The 21,810-nt window shown below is 46.6% G+C and overlaps 1 protein-coding gene across 1 annotated transcript in view; it reads left to right on the top strand.

The window, feature by feature from the left end:
* Positions 1-21,810, top strand: part of ttc6 (tetratricopeptide repeat domain 6) — a 554,053-nt gene that overhangs the window by 460,623 nt on the left and 71,620 nt on the right. Inside the window, exons 29-30 of the mRNA XM_072488749.1 lie at positions 378-530; positions 5,591-5,761. Of these exons, the coding sequence (XP_072344850.1) occupies positions 378-530; positions 5,591-5,761 (324 nt within the window). The remainder of the gene's footprint in view (positions 1-377; positions 531-5,590; positions 5,762-21,810) is intronic.

The following is a 21,810-nucleotide window of genomic DNA, read 5'->3' as shown; positions in this document are numbered from 1 at the left end:
ATGTATATCATGACAGTTTACATGTTTCACACAATCATTATGACTTTGAGAATAGCTATGGATTTATCAAAAGGTAACATTTCTATCCTGTGGAGGACGACCACATGGCATTGATACTAAAAATATTCACTTGCTAAATTGCGATTTAAAAATGTACGAGGGTTAGCAGCTCCAAGCCACTCCTGGTTTTGCATTTATAGGTGTTCTGAAATTAGGAATGGCACCTACTATATTTCTAAAACTAAATGCAATTTTAAAATACCTCAATTGTAAATGTATTTATAAGTAGAACATTTATAATACAGTACGAATTGAAAACACATGATGATTTTTCTTTATACACTGGTTGACTGCCTTAAATAAAACCAACTTTTCAGGTACTGGGAAGATTTCAAAAAGCATGGAATCAGTTTACAATTGCAATCGATATTGATCCAACATTTGAAGTTGCTTATGAAGGTCGAGCAGTGGTCAATCTTCAGATGAACAATACTTTTGGAGCATTTCAGGATATCAATGCTGCATTGCAGGTATACTTGAGAATATTACCTGAAAACTTCAAGGCATAGACTCTAGTGTAGCATGATTTAAAAAGTATGATTTTCAAAAAGGAGCACTGCTAGATTGGATTCCATTATAAAGGAAATATTAACAATGTACTAAGGAAAGCAAAGTATGATTAGAAGTCAACAGAAGTGTTGTGCTTCTTTATCCTATACTCTGTTCCAATTATGGCAATCAGTGAATTTGCCCTTCTTTCTATGTTATCTATGTCATAATGCTTAGAGTCTCCAGGTATCAAATGATACCACCATAAGTTTCAACCGGTTATCAATCAAAGAGCCAAACACCAGTTAGTTAGTTCAAGGTCAAGGGTACTTTATTTACACACAATTAGTCATGTAACATAAACACTACTAGTTAACTACACCTATCGACTAAGACAACCTGGGCGTCATTCTCCACCGGCGGGAGTCTCCGTTTTGCCGGCGCCCGGGGGTTTCCCGACGGCGTGGGGCTGCCCCACAATGGGAAACCCCATTGACCGGCCGGTGTAACGGAGCATCCCGCCGGCGGGTCGGGGCAGAAATGTGGCGGGGCGGGATGGAGAATTTCGCTCCCTGTTCTTAACTTCGGGCACCAATTTCTTGAGGATCGAGTAAAATAATTTCTCTTCACTTAAGGAGACTCTTTGGAATTCTGCACCCTAAATAGTTGTGGATGCATGAATAAATATATTTAAGGCTAACATTCTCTTGAATCAAGCGATAGGGAGAGTGGGCAGGAAATGGGAGTTGATGCCCAAGATCATATAATCATAATAACAACCTTTTATTGTCACAAGTATGAAGTTATTGTGAAAATCCCCTAATCGCCACATTCCGGTGCCTGTTCGGGTATTGAATGGCAGACCAGGTGTGATAGACTTCTCTTGCTCCTATTAAGATTTGAGGCTGGATTTTCACCATAAAAAAAGAGGCAGAAAATCGGAGCTGGGTCTCAAGTGTCAGAAACATGACTCAGTTATGAAACTGACAGAAGTTCAGATTTTCATGGGGGTGAGCTCTTAAATTGATAATGGAGATAGGTTTCAAACCCAATTAAAGCTAGTGGAAGCAGGACTGATGGCAGATCAAATGAAGTGGGGGATTCATCCAGGCACCCTCAGCAGATATCAGTGGCTGCTGGTTGTCCGGAAGAAAATGTTTGTGTCTAATGCACAGAAGGGAAACGAGATGTTGCAGGGGAGCTCGCTGCCTGGCAGCCACGAGGGACTGGAGGAAGATCCTCTTCCTGGAGGGTGGCAAGTGACCACCTGGTCATGGAGTAGGGTCCCAATCACTCTTCAACAGCAACTCCCTCTATCCCCAATTCCTTCTCCTCTATTTCCTGATGAGCCATGACCTCAGCATCCTCAAGGTCCACACCTTGCTAGAGGAGTAGGCCCAGAGAGGGTGCAGCAGACTACTACGACTTGCAGGAGTGCATAGCAGGCAACACCTGACTGGTTCTTGCACTGGACCCAGAGTCTGCAATGCCCCATTCGTTGTGAATCTGCATTTTCCAGCCTTCGTGAACAGGGCATCGGTCAAACGCATGATGCGCTAGCGTGTGGCCTCCTGTGAGATGCCATATAGAGGTCTGCACGGATATCAGCATAGATGTTTGTGACCATTTGCCTAGAGTCGCAGTCTTCTTTCAAACAGTATTTACAGGCAGAGGAGATATCTGGGAATGACTGAAAACCAATGCTTAGGATAGAGCCTCTTACTCCTTTGTGCCCCTTGATCCTCTCCAATGGCCTCTCCCGATACCCACCTCTGCCCTTCCTGTGCCACTGATACTCATCTCGTGGCCTCAATTTCAGAGGCCACAGCATCAATTTCCAACTGCAACTTCTTTAAATGTTCAGGTGGAGTTGAAAATAACCATTGATCTCATGCCCTTGCAATGCCAGGAAATTGAAATGAGAATTGGAAAAGTTCTCAGTGCTGGCCCAATTTAGGCCCCCTCAACTACAATATCAGACAGTGGGACTAATTAACAATTCTGACTGAAAATGAAATGGCCAATGCACTACTTATTGATCACAATGTGATTGGTTCAAAGCAAAGCAGAGTAGAATCTCTGGCTGCTGTGCATTCCTCCCAGATGAACTCAATGCATAACCATCAAACCATTGTCAACTGCCCCAGCAGCCTTGGACACACCCATACCTACTGTCACAGCTTCCGAAGTCAGATCGGCCTTCTTGAAAGTGAACCCTTGGAAGGCAACGGGTCCTGACAGAGACCCTGGTCATGATCCTGTGTGGACCAACTGGCAGGTGTGTTCGTGGACATCTTCAACCTCTCCCTACTCCGTTCCGAGTTTCCCACTGCTTCCAGACCACCATCATTTAAAAAAAAAAAAAATTTAGAGTACCCAATTATTTTTTTCCCCCCAGTTAAGGGGCAATTTAGCGTGGCCAATCCACCTACCCTGCACATCTTTTGGGTTGTGGGGGCGAAACCCACGCAGACACGGGGAGAATGTGCAAACTCCACACGGACACCAAGACCACCATCATACCGGTGCCAAAGAAGAACCAGGCAACGTGCCTCAATGACTACCATCCGATGGCCTTGACATCTATCATTATGAAGTGCCTTGAGAGGTTGGCCACGAGACACATCAACTCCAAACTCCCAGAATGCCTTGATCCACTGCAATTCACATAATGACAATAATCTCTTCCCCAACATCAGCAAACCTAAGGAGCTGGTCATGGACTTCAGGATGTGAAGTATCGGGCACACCCCTGTCTGCATCAATGGTGCCGAGGTGGAGATGGTTGACAGCTTCAAATTCCTAGGTGTGCACATCATCTAGCTGTCCTGGACCACCCATGTCGATGCTACAAGAAGAAAGCACAACAGCACCTAAGCTTTACTTCCTCAGGAAATTCGGTATGTCTTGACTCTTAACAATTTTTACAGATGCACCATAGAAAGAAACCTACCTGGCTTCATCACAGCCTGGTATGGCATCTGCTCTCCCAAGACCACAAGAAACTACAGAGAGCCGTGAACACAGCCCAGTCCAACATGCAAAACCGCCTCCAATCCATTGACTTTGTCTACACCCCCCGCTGCCTTGCGAAAGTGGGCAGCATAATCAAAGACCCTTCCTTCCCGAGTTATTCTCTCTTCCAACCACAAAGGTCTGAGAATACGCACTAACCGGTTCAAAAACAGCTTCTGCTCCGATGTTACCAGACTCCTGAATGACCCTCTCATTGACTGAATTGATCTCTTCACGCATCTTTTCTACGGAGTACTACTACATTCCATATGCTTCACCCAATGTCTTTGTCTATGTATTTACAGTGTGTGTGTATATACATATATGCATGTCCTATGTTTTTTCATGAATGTAACAATCTGTCCGGACTGTAAGCATAGCAATACTTTTACTGTGCCTCAGTACACGTGACAATAAACCAAATCAAATCCAAATCCACAACTATCAGCACAAGGACCTGAACTATCCAGGTATCCTACTGCATCAGGTATGGATTAGGACAGGACAAAAAAAACAAAAAAAAAAATCAGGACAGCTACTCAGTGAAAGATTGCTTCGGGAACCGAGTGCTAGAAGAAGTAAACTTGTTTTTTTTTTTACAATTTGTTGTAATGATGCACTGCGACTTTATTGATAAGGATCGACAAGACTAGCCACATGTCTGCAGCTAGTTCTGGAATCCCTCTGCCTCAAGAGAACGCCTCCCCCTGGGGTGATTCCACACTCATCCGGATTGTTCACCCAGGCCAGGTGACCGTTCCTCGAGTTGTCGTTAAAAGAGATAATCACCACATCCCTCCCCCTTAATTCCTTTATACAATATTCAGTAGCTGATGTACTCCGTCCTAAATTCTAACTAAACATTATAAACATCGTCTTTGAAGGGTTTTCTGTTTCTTTTTGAGTGGCACAATTGCATAGTCTGAGATGCTTCCACAGGATCAACAAGAAGAACTGCAATAATGGGTACCCCTTCTGGTACAGGCAGTTCATCACTACTTGCTGCCATGGAGACTTGAGTTTTGTCTATAACAGATCAGATATTGGACGTTTACAGGTTCAAAACATTTTGTGATGGCAATACTGACTGCTGGAGCAGCTCTACTCCTCAAGTGGTCCATGTGTTTACACATGATATGTCCCACCCTATCCACTTGGATATGAAAGGGCTCTGGTCGTGGAAACCATAATTCCAGGATTCACCTTCATCATGGAGGCCGATGTCCTGGCCTTCTCCTCCCTGGTGGCCCGGAGACGGATTTTGCTGGGATGGAGAGACTCGGAACCCCCAAAGTCAGGACCGTGGGTCAGTAACACGTTAGGCTGGAAAAGATTAAGTTCGCCTGAAGAGGATCAATTCAGGGGTTCGCCCAGAGGTGGCAGCTGTTCATCGACTTCAAGGAAAATTGTACGTCAACAGTAAGGGGGGAGGGGGGGGGGGAGAATGGGAGGCATGGTAGTGTAAGACAAGGACAGGGAACTTAGTACACAAGTAATTAGGAAATAGGGTGGGGGTAGTAGGGGACGTAGTTTTCAGTTTTTGTGTGTGTGTCGGCCCGCATTGTTGTTTAAGGAGTGTTAAAAGTGTTAAACTGTAAACTGAAAATTACAAATGCTTCAAAAATTATTTTCTAAAAAAAAAAAACTATTGTTTTTGCCTACTGTATATGAAACTTAGAACAAGGACTGAGTCCAAGTAGAAAGAGGGCAATTAAAATATCACTGCTGCAGTGATTCCTATTCCCTCGGTTGCATATTGAATGCAGAACTTTGAGTCAGTTCAGCTTTACACTCCAGTCAGTGAGTTATATCACCTACCTAATCTTGTGATAGTTCAAACAGCTCACTCAGCACTGACCACAAGTAAATATTGAACCTTCTTGGTCTGCATCTCTCATAAAAGGGAGGATATAGCTCACCCAATTATACCAAACTTCATACCTATTACTATTGATGATTATTAATGCAAAAGACACTTGATGCTGAATAAATTACCTTTATGAAGATATTTTGTTTTTTCTTTCAGATCAGTGTGTCAGCAAACATGCTAACAAATTGTGGAGTGGTTAACCAGTTCACAGGAGATCTACCCAATGCTATGAGGGACTATCAGAAAGCTATAACTTTAGATCCCACTTATTCACTGGCTTATTTTAATGCAGCTAATCTCTATTTCTACAACAAACAGTTTTCACAGGTACTGCATTTTTTCCAACATTTAAGTTTATTAAACTTCAATGCATTAAATACATTTTTGCCAGATGCGGAGGCTCCGCAAACCCCGACTCGGGAGAGGCTGCCCAAAGTCACTGGATGTTTACGTTGTGTGTGTGTGTATGGAGGGGGGTGGGGGGGCAGGGGGAATAAGAGAGCTGGGTACATACTGGAGTTGTCCCATAAACAGTACCATTTGTAATAAAAACGATAATGGCCACTAGCCCTCACCCCTTGCACACACCCCATGGCAACTCATGACCCCAGCACGACTCATTATAGCCCCTTTGCCAATGTAGTGCTAACTCATGCCAACCCATAACATCCCAGCCACCACCCTTTGCCCTTACAACCTCCATGCCATACAGACCTCACAATACTGGCATCATTTCAGTTGAGGCGCAGAGCTCTCGTCTGTGAAAATTTATGCTCCATTTCCCCATCTTTGCTGATGACCATTCCTTCATGTGTCTAGTTTTCAAATATGAAAAAAATGTAATCCATCTATTTAATGGGTAAAAATCCATAGGTTTGCACCCACAATAGACAGTTTGTATAGAATCTGATGGATTTAATAATTCTGCAACATTATTACATTACCAGATATCCAACTTATTTTTATTTGGGTTTCAAATTTAACAGATTTTTCAACCAACACTTAATAGCCATCAGAAGAATGGCAGCCAGAGATTCTAGTTTATTTACATCTACCTAACAACAAAGGAAAATCATAACTATTGCTTTTGACATGCTCTGTGACAACAGAAATATTTTCACTCCAAAACTCTTGTCAGTAATTAATTTCTAATGCCTAATGTCTCGCCTCTCCCTGACCAAAACATTACATATTAAACCATACAACAAATTAATCCAGTTGAAGACCATTATTTGCTTTTCCACAGCGTCACCCACCACCACCCTCGCATTCCCAACCTGAATTCATAATGCCAAGAAGGTTCACACCAGAGACAGAACACTTTCCTATAGCATAGGTAGAACACACTACTTCTTGAGTAGGCCATGAATTACAAATGCAAAAGAGCACCCTCTTCTACTTATGCCACATCTCTTCAAACATCCACACCTTCTGCAGATTTAGTCAACTTCTATAACAAGCTCATGCTTCCTGGCTTCTTCAATGTTGATTAGCTGGTGAATTGTCCATTCTTTTATCCGAATTTGCTGTGGGCAGATAGAGGAGAGATTGCATCAGTCCCATGAAATTTTTAATGCATCAACTTCTACAAAGATTGAGAATCCATTCAGTTTTTGAATTCGGAGTAATTATTGCACACCCATAATGCATATGAAATATTTGTTCTCAAATAAATTTTTGTATTTGTCATTCTGACAAATTTTGAGAATGGATGTTATTTTTTATAAAATATTGTGGGGAATGTGATGTTATTCTGTGAAGAAGGCAGTCTACGTATTTCATGAAACAAAAACAGGAAATACTAGACAATCACAGCAGATCTGTCAGCATCTGTAGAGAGAGAAGGGAGTTGGCATGACTCTTTGTTCAAGCTGGAGAGAACTGGAAATAGGAGGAGATCTATATTGTTGGTTGGGGGGCATACATGGAGCAGTGGGCTGGATAGAGGGCCAGTGGTAGGTGGAGATTGACAAAGGTGTTGTGGACAGAAGACACTTGAAAAAAGAGTGTTTAGGTCCTGAGATGGTGAGCAATTGCATGGGAAGGTGCCGTGGGAAGAGGTTGAGGGTGATGGAGGAGTGGACCAGGATATGCTGGAGGGAGAGGACCCTGTGAAATGCTGTCAGGGGGAGTGAGGGGAAGGTGTGTTTGGTGGTGGCATCATGCTGGAGTTAGCGGAGGATGATTCTTTGCATGCGGAGGCTGGTGGGGTGAAACGGGAGGACAAAGGGTACCCTATCCAGGTTCTGGGAGGGAAGGGAATGGGTGAGAGAAGAGGTGCAGGAGATGGGTCGGACATGGTTAAGAGCCCTTCAACCACAGTGGGTATGGCTCTACGATAAAGGAAGAATGAAGACCTGTCAGCAGCACTGTTTTGGAAATTGGCATCTTCGGAACAGATGCAACAGAACTGGGAGAATGGGATGGAGTCCTTATAGGATGTGTGAAGAGCTGTAGTTGGGGAGCTGTGGGAGTGAATGGGTTTGTAATGGATACTAGTGGACAGATATCCTTAGAAATTGAGATAGAAAGCTCCAGGAAGGGAAGGGAAGTGTCGGAGATGGACCATGTGAAGGTCAAAATTGGAAGCAAAATTAATACCTTTTTCCAGGTCCAGACGGGAAAATAAAGCAGCACCAAAACAGTAATTGATGTACCTGGAAAGAGTTGTGGGATAGGGCCGGAGTAGGGCTGGAACAAGGAATGTTCCACATACGCCATAAACAAACAGGTAAAACTGGGACCCATGCTGGTTTCCATAGCCACACCCTTGGTTTGGAGGAAGTGAGACATTTTAAAGGAGAAATTGTTCAGTGAGTACAAGTTCAGCCAGATGGAGGTGTGGTGGTGGATGGGGATTGTTCGGTCCTTGAGGAAGTGGGCCCTCAGACCATCCTGGTGCGGAATGGAGGTATAGAGGAATTGGACATCCATGGTAAAGAGGCTAGGGTTGAGGAACTGGAAGTTGTTGATATGATGTAGGGTATCAGAGGAATCAGGAATGTAGGTGTGAAGGAACAGGACAAGAGGAGAGAGTGTAGAGTATGGGGCAGGAACAGGCAGACATGACGGGCCTACTTGGACAGTCGGTTTGTGGAATAGGTAGAAGTGGGCCTCTGTAAGGTAGAGGTCAGTACGCCAGCCAACAACCCTTGTTGGCGGGTTTGGTGACAAAGTCAGGGCTGGACCCGAGGCAGCAACTTCAGAAGGAGACAGGAGAAATTTAATGAAGCTGGGGAAAGGTTACCCGAGTCAGATTGCCTGGGAGGTTAGGTGTTAGATTTGTAATGAGATATTTTGGTGTGTTTGAGGTACAAGTAAATAGGTTGGATGCATTTTAGACAAATTGTGAGTTTGAATATCAAATCGAAGTCAGGTGATAAGAAATATTTTGCATTTTATACAGGAATTTCATCGGTAAATAAAAGAGGAAATACTACATGCTACTGACCCAAAAGTAGAGACTCGTTAAAATGAAAAACGATTTCAGATTGGAGTTAGCAAATGTTAAGGCCTTGTCATGCGAGAGTACTTTTAAGAAATGGGCGTTTAAGAAATGTACCTTTAAGAAATGGATGTTTAATACTGCAGTGATGTCAGAGTGGGTGGAGCTGGGCTGTCAGTCAGCTTTTTACTTTTGTTTTAGGCTGTTTGCTGCAGGGTGTGTTTTAGTTTCGTTTTCAGTGTTGGAGCTGAAGCCAGACAGAGCAGGTGTACTATTGATCTCTCTGCCATGAAAAGACTATCTCTTAATCATTTGGTGAATTCAGAATTATAAGTGTTCTCAGTAGTGAATGTAAACCTAACTTGCTTCTGTTAAAAGGTGTTTCTTTTGGCTGGATGTTGTTTGGGAAGTTATTAAGGATTACCTAATGTTGTATTCTTTGGGGGTTGTATTTGAATTAATGGTTGCCAGGATGTTCACTCTATGTTTTAAAAAGGTTACTTGAGTTCATAGAATAAACATTGTTTTGTTTAAAAAAATATTTTTCCATTTCTGCTGTACCACACCTGTAGAGTGGGCTGTGTGCTCCCCATACCACAATCTATTAAAAGTTGTGGGTCAGATGAACTCCATGATACACTTTGGGGTTCTCTAAACCCTGGCCCATAACAACCTTCAGATAAGCTTTCCGAAGCTTAGATACAAAAAGCACATTTGAATGAAAATGACATTGCCAAAAGTCAATTTGTTCAGCAATTCCCCCAGCCAGATCTTGCTGCATGATAAATTAAATTGCAAAACAAATCTTGCATTTACCATTACAAAACTCTAATGTACCTGCTCTATAGGCAATTTTGTCTTCCTCCACGTTTTCCTTTTGCTAATGGATGTCCCAAGTTGACTTAGATCACTGAGAGAAAATTTACGAGAAAATGGCCTGAATTGTTCTTCAAAGTCTTCCTTAGCCTTTTTCTTGCTGAGCAGTTGGAGAGATGTTGGTCGTGTTGTATCATTTTGAACAACAATTTCTTTAGATGTAATGGCTTCAGCAGTGGCATTTGCAGTGCTAGACACATGAATCTGGTCAGTTTCTGAAAAAGTTACATTTGGATGGCTTTCTTCAAGGATTGTGGAGAGATTTGCACCTCTAGAAGAGGTAGATTTGCTTGACATTCCTGTGCTCCATTGTTTACCTCCCGTTTTATAATTGACACCATTTACTACTTTAGGCTTTTGAGTCTCAGGATTTGGAGATGTTTCCTCAAAGCTTTCATAATTGTTGTTTGTGAATTTAGATATAGGAGAGATGGCTGACATTCTGGATTTGAATGAGACCGATTCACAAAGTAACCTTGGTGTTTCAATGTTGTCATATTCTATACCGGATAGCTTCACACTGTTTCCCACCGCGTTCTCACAATTTTCAAATGGGAATTCTTCAGGAATGCTACATTTCACAGAGGATGAATATCCAGCTTTGAATAGCACCACATTTACAAAAGGCACTTCCTCTTCAGACATACCTTAGAGGCAAAGGACAGAGCACAATTGGATGCAGTTTTAAAAGGGAAATAATACACCCGAGTTTTCTCAGGCTCTGGGTAGATCTGACGTAGACATATTTAAGTGAACTAACTACTCACTTGAATATGCAAATCTGGATTTCAACCTCAATGGGTGGGATCTAGATTGGAAAGCCTTGCGAGAGACTAGTAAATCTCGCGAGATTTACCGGTGGCGTCAAGTCCCGAGTCGGGTGCAACAAAGCCAATAGATCACACCCAATATCGCTATATTAAAAAATCTCCCATTCATCGAAGCCTTTTCAAAATATTGAAATCCCCTAAGTACTAATTATAACCCGACAAAGACAATTGGTCTTTTTATAATCTCTTTGAGCTGTCCATCAACTGTGAATTTAGGACCCCCTGCTGGGATAAATACAAGGTAGTAAAGAGCTGTCAAGCATTAATAATTACATAAGTCCTTAGGGTAATGTCAAGAAACAGTTATTGTAACTGCTCAACCAGTTTTTTTTATTTTTAAATCTCTCACCGACACAGCCAGCCTATTTTTTCCAACTTTTAAAGGCTTGGAGATTTAAATAACTTCCCAGCTCGACAGTTCCTTTCTCGCTTTTCAGAGCCTTATTGACCACAGTAGAGTGAAAATAGGAATGTTTGAAATCAGCACTGACTTTCCCTCATCGGAATGGATTCCTTCATGAATTACAACCCGCCCCCATTTCATCCACCAGCAAAAATGCCTGAGACTTCCAGACCCAGGCCCCACCCCCTATTTTTAAACTCTGGAAATCTGGGCCATTGTGTCGATCTTGAAAAGGATCAAAATACAACCCGTTATTCCACAAAAATACAACTTTTGGAAGAAAGCCAACCAAAAACACTGACCTCTCACATTTCCCGTAAGGAGGGGTAGTACAGTGGTTAGCACTGCTGCCTTGCAGCACCAGGGACCCAGGTTCAATTCTAACCTTGAGTGACTGTGTGTGGAATTTGCACATTCTCCCAGTGTCTGCGTGGGTTTCCTCTGGGTGCTCCTGTTTCCTCCCACAGTCCAAAGATGTGCAGGTTAGGTGGATTGGTTATGCTAAATTGCCCCTTTGTGTTCAAAGATATGCAAGTTAGGGTAAGGCAGTCATTTTTAAACTCAGGGTCATGACCCGCAGGCAGGTGTCAGGAGGGTTGCGGAGCGATCAGTCGGGGTATTTCCAATTGCAAGATGCAAGTGCCCAACAGCAGCAACCGGATTTTAAAATGCCGGACGCGACTGGCTTTCACGAATGCCGGCAGCCCCGCACATGCATGCCCCTCAGCCAGATGTAGCAGTGCACAGGTCCAGAGCCCAGTGGGGCAGACAACGTCCTCCATACATAGAACGCTATCCCAGGAACAGATTACTTTATGGAGTCTTCCCGCCAGAAGCAGTGGCAAAGAGCAGGTCACGTGCCCGGTATACAAACAAAGAACAAAGAAATGTACAGCACAGGAACAGGCCCTTCGGCCCTCCAAGCCCGTGCCGACCATGCTGCCTGACTAAACTACAATCTTCTACACTTCCTGGGTCCGTATCCCTCTATTCCCATCCTATTCATGTATTTGTCAAGATGCCCCTTAAATGTCACTATCGTCCCTGCTTCCACCACCTCCTCCGGTAGCGAGTTCCAGGCACCCACTACCCTCTGCGTAAAAAACTTGCCTCGTACATCTACTCTAAACCTTGCCCCTCTCACCTTAAACCTATGCCCCCTAGTAATTGACCCCTCTACCCTGGGGAAAAGCCTCTGACTATCCACTCCGTCTATGCCCCTCATAATTTTGTATACCTCTATCAGGTCTCCCCTCAACCTTCTTCGTTCCAGTGAGAACAAACCGAGTTTATTCAACCGCTCCTCATAGCTAATGCCCTCCATACCAGACAACATTCTGGTAAATCTCTTCTGCACCCTCTCTAAAGCCTCCACATCCTTCTGGTAGTGTGGCGACCAGAATTGAACACTATACTCCAAGTGTGGCCTAACTAAGGTTCTATACAGCTGCAACATGACTTGCCAATTCTTATACTCAATGCCCCGGCCAATGAAGGCAAGCATGCCGTATGCCTTCTTGACTACCTTCTCCACCTGTGTTGCCCCTTTCAGTGACCTGTGGACCTGTACTCCTAGATCTCTTTGACTTTCAATACTCTTAAGATTTCTACCATTCACCGTATATTCCCTACCTGCATTAGACCTTCCAAAATGCATTGCCTCACATTTGTCCGGCTTAAACTCCATCTGCCATCTCTCCGCCCAAGTCTCCAAACAATCTAAATCCTGCTGTATCCTCCGACAGTCCTCATCGCTATCCGCAATTCCACTAACCTTTGTGTCGTCTGCAGACTTACTAATCAGACCAGTTACATTTTCCTCCAAATCATTTATATATACACTACAAAGAGCAAAGGCCCCAGCACTGATCCCTGTGGAACACCACTGGTCACAGCCCTCCAATTAGAAAAGCATCCTTCCATTGCTACTCTCTGCCTTCTATGGCCTAGCCAGTTCTGTATCCACCTTGCCAGCTCACCCCTGATCCCGTGCGACTTCACCTTTTGTACTAGTCTACCATGAGGGACCTTGTCAAAGGCCTTACTGAAGTCCATATAGACAACATCCACTGCCCTACCTGCATCAATCATCTTAGTGACCTCCTCGAAAAACTCTATCAAGTTAGTCGACTACATGTCACATGTTCTGGGCGTGAAATTCCTCCATTTTGTAGCTGCTAGCAAGAATGCAACAGGACTGCATGAAGAACTGAAGATGGGTCGTTTCGCAATAAGGAAGCGAGGGCCAGATACACAAACAAGCCAGGACCTCACAACTGAACCTGCTGGAGGGGGAGTCTATGGCAGGACAAGGCAGTGCTGGTGTGAGCTCCAGGACCTCTGATGAGCAAGCCATAACAGAAATTTAACATTGAATGACAAAGCAAGTGAAATAGTGAGAACCAAGCAGGCTCACCTGTTGTATTAAAGGTAAGGGAAAATGGTGGATCACGAAACGTGGGTCGCAAAGGTCGGCAGATTGGTAAAAACACTGGGTTAAGGGTTATTGGGATAGGGTGGGGAGTAAGCTCGGGTCGATGCAGACTCGATGGGCTGAATGACCTGTTTCTGCACTGTTGGGATTCCAAGAAGTTAACATAATGAGATCAATGCATTTTTCCCAGAGACCAATAGTAGGTTAAATTCGAAGCATATTTCTATCAAGTATATTTCACAACATGTCATAAACATTACTGTAATTGCACCTTTTAAAGAATTATTTATTGTGGCAGAGTTTAAATCCATCTCTATAATATTGTCCACGATGTTTCAATGCAATTTATTTTAAGTCAGAGCTGCTTAAGGTTGCAGATTGACAAATAATAAGGAGCTCAGCTCCCAGTGGTATAAATCCTTCAGGATTTACACTACTATTAGCAGTGAATGGCCAAACTAATTGAAATCTTTACAGTTAGAACTGTTTGAAAGCTTTATATTAGTAGAAGGTTTTTAAAAACAAATAAATTGATTTGTTAACGCCCGAACAGGAGTGTGGTGCGGCCGCTTGATGCTGGGAGAGGCCTCCCCGCCTCCCGTCAGCCAGTACACCTCGTGGTATCTACCCAGATGGATGGGATCACGCGTTGCACGCCTAAATAGGTATAAAACCCACTTAGGCGTGCGTACCCAGGACCTATCGGGCTCCCGACATCGACCGGCCTCCCCAGGGAAACCCCAGCCAGGCACCATTCAGTGTGGTCCACTAAATGGTGGACCGGCGGAATGGCTCCCCAGGGAATCTTTCAGGCCATCGGAGGCTCCTGGATGGCCAGAGAAAGGGAAGGGTGGCTCCCTGGCTGTTCCCCTTGAACGTGGTCACCTTAGAACTGCCACCCTGGCAGTATCAAGGTGCCTGGGTTTCACTGCCAGGAGCAGTGCCAGGTGTCCAGGTGGCACTGCAAAGCCAGCAGGAATTTTGACAGGTTTCCTGACTGCCAGTGCCATGGCCAAGGCTTGGTGGTGTGGGGGGTGGGGCATTCCCATGAAAGGAAGGTGGAAGGGAGGGGGTGTGTAGGGACCTCCAGAAGGTTGGCAGGGCGAAGGAAGGGGGGTGCCTGAAAGAACGGGATGGGGGGTGTTCAGCAACGTGTCATCACTTGAGGACCCGGGAGCACTGGGGTTGCTGCCTAGGTGCTTGGGGGTGGGGCAATCTCAGCATCTGCAGATCTATCATGCCACCCCGTGTCATGGGTACCTGTTACAGGGCAACCCCAGACCCTGCCCGTCTGACCCACTATCCACCCATAACTCCCACTGACCGTGGAGATTTCTGCCCGCGCGCCTGAAGGCTATTGCTAACAGGGAATTGGCAATCGTAGTTAAGTGAGCACTTCACAGCTCCCAAGTTGATTCAGTGGATGGCATGCCATTTAGCATGTGGGGATTATTGCATGGAATCCCAATCAGACCATGATGCCTGGACACTGCAGGAAGCTATACCGTGGATGCAGCGATCATCATCCGAACACCCAGGGGCTAGGCCCCAGCACCGGAGACATCTCCGTGACCAAAAGGTGGGTGTATGCAATGCTGAGGGGACCAGCAGCTGGTCCAGGTAACATTATGTTGGGGGTGTTTGAGGTAAAGGATATGGGGTCCGGTGACTAGGGCCCTTGCTGCAGCCAGGGGTGTGTGGGCTGGCATGTCGGATGGCAGGGAATGTGGGGGGGGGGGGGGGGGGGAGAGATACCGCTGGTTGCCAATCTTACCCATTCCAATTCCTCACAGATTCGATGATATCTTGCACCCCGTGGAGGCTGCCCTCATGGTGCTGCTGGAAGGCCAGGAAGCCAAACGCCAGAGATGGCAGCGACAGTAGTCCATGTGCAGGGCTTCACCCCACACCCAGAGGACCCAGCCGCCCGGGACTCATGGGGAGGCCAGTGACGGCCCAAGGTGTACAGACGTCGCTGGTCTTTTGAACAGAGGGACAGCATGTTGAGGCAGTGGGGACGGTGCAGCACCTGTGACATGTCCTTGCGGACTTGGCACCATGTGGAGGTGGATACCCGCTCCCAGTGGCAGTCAAGGGCACTGCAGCCCTGAACCTTTATGCCTCAGGATCATTCCAGGGCTTGAGTGGGTACTTGTGTGGCATCTCACAAGCCACAGCCCACAAGTGCATCCCTGAGCAGCTAACTACATAAATTTGACCTGGACCAGACCCAAGATGCCCGGGCAGCAGGATTCTCTGCTGTCGGTAATAGATGGCACACACGTTGCCTTGTGCTCACTGGGCATTCAGGGAGTGCCCTACATCAACAGGAAAGGGTTCCACTCAGTGAACATCCAGCTTGTGTGCAACCACCACCAGAAGATCATGCATGTGTGTGCACACTACCTACGGACTGTGCATGACAGCTACATCCTGGGCAGTTGGACAGTGCCTCTTCGACGACCACCCCAGGAATGCCGGTTGGCTCTTGGGGGATACGAGTCACCCACTGAGGATCTGGCGAAAGATACCAGTAACCAATGTGGAGAAGAGATAGCCTGGGAGGCCGCACAGGTCTCGTTATGTCATTGAGCGGTGCATCGACTCCTCAAAATGCAGTTCTGATGCCTCAACGGCTCTGGTGGTGCACTGCGGTACACCTTCCAGAGGGTCGGCATAATTGTGGTGGTCTGCTGTGCCCTCCACAACCGCACTGATTCTGCCAACCCTGGCGCCTTCCCAGTGTCTGCAGCATGGTTTTTCCGCCCTCAGAGACCGGGATATGCTCTGGAGTGCCTCGGCAATGCCCACCTGAGTCTGGGATATGCTTTGCAGTGCTTCATCAAGGTCCACCAGGGGCTGGGACACGTCCCCCAGCGACTGGAACATGCTGTCAAGGCCTCAGCCATGGCTGTCACTGACTGAGCTATGCTTTGGGCGCCTCAACTCGTGCTGCAGATGTCATGCACCAGGCTCCCCACTGCAGTCGCGACCCTTGCAGTGTTGACCTCTGTGGCACGCATTACCGGCGCTATCTCCTGCAACCATAGCCTCTGGGACTCCTCCAATTGGTTATGGTCGTGCTGGAATGTCACTACATCCCCCTCTGAATATCATGGTCGTGCGCTAATGACTCCTCAGCTCCGGGTAAAACCTGGTCCAGAGGCTCAGCATCCGACTGGGACCCAGCATACCTCCAACTGTCGTCTCACCTGGATGTTCCTGCCTCCACCTGATGTATGTCAGCAACTGTGTGGTGCTCACCAGAATGTGTCCCAGAAGCCTAACCACTACTGTCACCCATCAAGGTGTAGGTCGCGGCGCTGGTGGAGGGTGGGGATGACAACTGTGCTGGGACTACAGAGGTCTCTTCACAGCTCCCCTCCAGAGGTGTTCTCATAGGATGGGACCAGCCCAGATGGGATGGCACTGTCAGATGGAGATCCTACGGGAGAATGGACATGTGGTCAGTGGCATGGCATTAACAACTCGTGTGACAGGCCATCTGGGTGGTAGCCAGTGGATCCTCACCCCTGTGCTGTATGACAGCCCTTACATCGGTGACCGATCTGTCCTTGGCCACCCCCGAGATCTCCAGGCCCTGTTCCTTGTGGGGGGGAGAAGAGAAAAACTCTGATGTCTGATGCCCTGCCGTCCATCTTGGCCCTCTCCCGTCTGTTGTGGGCCAACTTCACCTGCGGGACAGAGAGGGCGTTGTAAACCGCATATTTCGTTCATCACAAGGTGGGGATGGAAGGCGGCATGAGAAGCACTGCTGGACATGGGTGGGCAGTGGGGTGTTGCAAGGCGAGTGCTCATGGGGGCGGGCTGGCAGGCAGGGACAGGGCAGTGCCAGGGGGCTGGTGCCAACCCAACTGGTGCCCAGTGGAGGTCATTGATCTTCTTAAGGCTGGTTCCCCTGGTGACAGTCACTGCCAGGGTGGCACAGCAGGGCATATACTGGCAGCACTGGGTGCCCTGTGCCTGACCCTCGGAGCTCCTTAGGGAAACAGGGCATCCTGCCTGGTCTCATCCGGGTCCAACAATCTGATGAGATCTGCATCCCCGAATCGTTGGGCTGGTCTCCTCTGAGCCATGGCTCGAGCTGTGTGGGGTTTGCTCTGCACGATTGGTTAATGCTGCCCCCCACTTGATAGCAGGGAGCTGGCAGATGCAGTCCCAGCTAATCAGCCAGCAGGACAGTCATTTGCGGCGGGAAGCCAGTGGGGCCTCATACAGTGGACCAGTTAACGTTTGATACCGGTGATAGCCTCGCTGGGTCGAGCGTCGAGAAGCTCACGGCAGTTCCCGCTCACTACCACACTAAGAAACCTCTGTTAGATTGCACCCATTAACCTTGCAGCAGTCTAACTATAATCAAAATATTTATTGATTTATAATAACAAATGCTAAAATAAATTGTGTACAGGACAATCCTCAATATTTTAAATAAGCAATTTTGATTAAACTTCCAGATGATAACATAGAACATACAGTGCAGAAGGAGGCCATTCAGCCCATCGAGTCTGCACCAACCCGCTTAAGTCCTCATTTCCATCATATCCCTGCAACCCAGTAACCCCCTCCTAACCTTTTTTGGACACTAAGGGCAATTTAGCACGGCCAATCCCCCTAACCTGCACATCTTTGGACTGTGGGAGACCGGAGCACCCGGAGGAAACCCACGCAGACACAGGGAGAACGTGCAGACTCCGCACAGACAGTGACCCAGCGGCAAATCGAACCTGGGACCCTGGCACTGTGAAGCTACAGTGCTAGCCAGTTGTGCTACCGTGCTGCCCACTTTAGTTTCTAACCAAGCTCTGTATAATTTAGGAAACATATTATCTACTCCTATAGATAATAATTAAATCACAGTGATATAAAACAGTTTAAGATGCTTTCAGACTCTAGATATTAAGGATGTGTTTCTTAACTTGCTGTTGCTGTCTTACCTGCTTAACTCACAATAAGCACAACCTAAGTAAGCAAACCCTAACAAAATTACTTATTTAAATAAAGTAATGATGAGCTGAGAGAGTGCAGCTGTACTTTATTCTGATAATAAGGGAGTCCCTTCCAATTAAACCTTAGTTAATGGTCTCCAAGTTAAAGCTAAGCATCTAATTTATAACGATTTACACCCATTCTAACACACCATGGGGATAGAGAAGGGAGAATGGGACTGATTGGATTGCTCGATAGAGAGCTGATATATCAATGGGCCAAAGGGCCTTCTATGGCATTAAGGGATCTTATGATTATAATTCCCAAGGTATTCATTTATACTATGCTATTCAGCATTAAAATGTTTTATTCATTACTGAGATTTGATTCTGGGTCACAGCCCAGTTTAAATAGAAGGAAAAATTTGATTTAAATGTTGAGCTGAGGATGAGTGACTTAACTTATCATTAGCAGGCTTTCTTCATGTTGGTTGCAAGATAGTTGTAATTTTGAGGCACAGCTGTCTAATTTTGTCCCTTGTTAACAAATTGGAAGCACTTTTGTAGACATTGTTAGTTACTGTGTTTTGCAATAGGAACATGTCCCAAAGTGCTTTGCAATGATAGTAGAAAACAAAATTTGACACCAAGCCACAGAAGGAGATATTAGGGTTGATAACCAAAAGCTTGGTTTTAAGGAAGTCTTAGAGGAAAAAAGAGAGATGGAGTGTGAGGGAAGGAATTCAAGTTCTTGGGGCCTCAACAGCCGGAGGCATAGCCACCAGTGGCAAAACATTCAAACATTTTGGTGCACGTGAGGCTAGGATTGGAGGAGCAAATGTATCTCTGTAAGAGATACTGTAAGAGGTTACAGAATTAGTGAGGGGTGACTTCATGGAGGGAATTGGAAATAAGGATGGGAATTTTCAAATGGAAATGTTACATAACCAGCCAGTGTAGGTCAGTGAGTTCAGGGATGATGGGTGATTGGGAGTTGGTGTGACTTAGGACATGGACGTCAGAGTTTTGGATGAATGTAAGTTTATGGAGGTTGAAGGATGGGATGTGTGGTCAAGGGGTGTTGGAATAGTCAAGTTTGAAGGTGACAAAGACGAGGGCCCCAGCAACAAATAAAATGAAGAAGGGATGGAGATGGATGATATTACAAGGTGGAAATGGGTGAAGTTAGTGATGCTATGGATGTCTGGTTAGAAACTCATCTTGGATCAGATGTGCCAGCTGTGACTCAATTGGTAGCACAATCACCTCTGAATCACAAGTTTCACAGTTCAAGCCCTACCTCAAGGCCAACAGTCCAGTGGGGTACTGAGGGTACATTGTACTGTTATTGGTGTTGTCTTTCAGATGAAATGTTAAATTGAATCTCCAGCTGTTTGCCTGCTTGGGTAGATGTAAAAAAATCCCATGACACTATTTTGACATTCCTGATGTTGTGACCAATATTTATGCCTCAATTATTATCACAAAAAAAAGATTTTCTGGTCATTTTCACATTGCTGTTTGTGGAAATGTATTGAATGCAAATTGGCTGCCACGTTTCCTACATTGTCACTTCAAAAATATTGAATTAGCTGTAAATCATGCTGACACATCTGGTGGTTAGAAAATGTGTAAATACTTGCATATAAATGTAATTTTTCTATTTTTTCTTTCAAGGTTTAAGCCGTCTAGTTTAGCCTAAAATATGATATAGTTGGTGGGTAAGAAAAACTGTGGTAGGGAATTAAGACAATGGCTTTGATTTTCCTTTATAGATTAAAAATTCTGAAAGTCAAACAAGCAGTCTGATAATTCAGCGACAGTGGAGGGGTTTTGACAAGTGATGGTGAGGTAGAACTGGATAGTGACAGTATATATGGCGCGATCTACCGACCGCAACCCACTGGAACCGGGGTGCGCCTAGCCGGTAGATCCGGGGAGAGGCCTCCCCCAGGATTCCCGATGGCCGTTACACCTCGCAAGATCTAATAGATCTCACGAGACTTCACGATCTGGGTCCCTTGAACAGTGGGCAGGACCCAGTATTGCACAGCTATGTGAGTTTAAGAACACGCTTAGCCATGTTCACGCCAGATCTAATGGCCATCCAGCAACTGACGACCTCACCGAGTGGACCACAGCCGGGCACCGTTCAATACTGGTACCCACAAATGAAGACCAGGTGGAATGGTACCTAGGGGATCTCCCAGGTGATAGGAGGGCCCGCGTGGTCGGCCTCCAAGCAGGGTGGTACCCTGGCCCTCCTGGTGCCAGCTGGAACCTTGGCTTTGCCAGCCTGGCACCCTGGCAGTGCCACCCAGACACCAGCCTGGTACTGTCAGTGTGCCCAGGTGGTACTGCCAGGCTGGCAAGTGCATTGCCAGGGTGTCATTTTGCCATTCTGGAAAATGGCCCGGAGTGCTCTGCCTGCATTAGGTGCAGTGCAGCGAGGCTCAATGACCCCCTTATAGGTGAGTTGGGGCATGTTGGGGGAGGTCTGGGGGTTGCGTCGGAGGGCCGAGATATTGGAGATAGCATACCATTCTTGCATGGAGATGCTCCAGCAAGCACAGGAAATTACACTGAGCGCAGCCTTGGGTGGTGGGGGGGGGGGGGGGGAAGGGAGGGAAGGGAGTGTCCCCACGCCGACGTGAAAACAGACGGCAACCACTACGGCGTCAACAACCCCTGAAAGTGAGGAATTCTCCACTTTCTCGGGGGCTAAGTTGACGCCGGAGTGGTAGCCGCAGCTCCAGCTGGCATCATAGGGCCGGCGCTACTTCATGCATGCGCGGAACGCCCGGCGTGATCTAGCGCATATGCGGACCGGCTGGCATTTTTCCGCACACGGGCGGAATGGGCGCTGTATTTCCGCGCATGCGCGGAATTTCCCTTCTCCACGCCGGCCCCTGGGCAATATGGCGGAGCCCTACAAGTGCTCGGTGTGACGGAAATGAGGCCCCCACGGAACCAGCCCTCCCGCAGATTGGGTAGGCCCCGATCGCGGGCCAGGCGACCATGTGGGCCTCCCTTGGGTCGGATCCCCCCACCCCCCACCCCCCCAGGACCTCCCCCGCACATTTACCTGCCAGATCCCACCGTGTCTGAGGTGAGTAATTCACACCGGCGGGACTGGACAAAACTTGGCGGCTACGTGGCACATGGAGGCCCGGAGAATCGCCAGAGGTGCCGCTGTCAACGGCCCTCGACCGGCGTGGCAGGAAGCCCGCCGGCCCCCGGAAAATGGTGCCAGAGAATAGGGCAGCCGGCGTTGGTGGGGAGGGATTCACGCCTCCCCCCCCAGGGATTCTCCGACCCGGCGCAGGGTCGGAGAATCCCGGCCTATATTTTTTTAGTTAGACCACGTGTGGAACATGATGTATTTTCATATGATGCTGCTGAGGTCCAGCATGTAGATGAGAAGTAGGGCAGGTGAGGATAG

The sequence above is a fragment of the Scyliorhinus torazame genome, chromosome 2 (genome assembly GCF_047496885.1).
Source record: "Scyliorhinus torazame isolate Kashiwa2021f chromosome 2, sScyTor2.1, whole genome shotgun sequence".
In the NCBI taxonomy this organism is placed as follows: Eukaryota; Metazoa; Chordata; class Chondrichthyes; order Carcharhiniformes; family Scyliorhinidae; genus Scyliorhinus; species Scyliorhinus torazame.
This window is presented reverse-complemented; position numbering and strand designations above follow the sequence as displayed.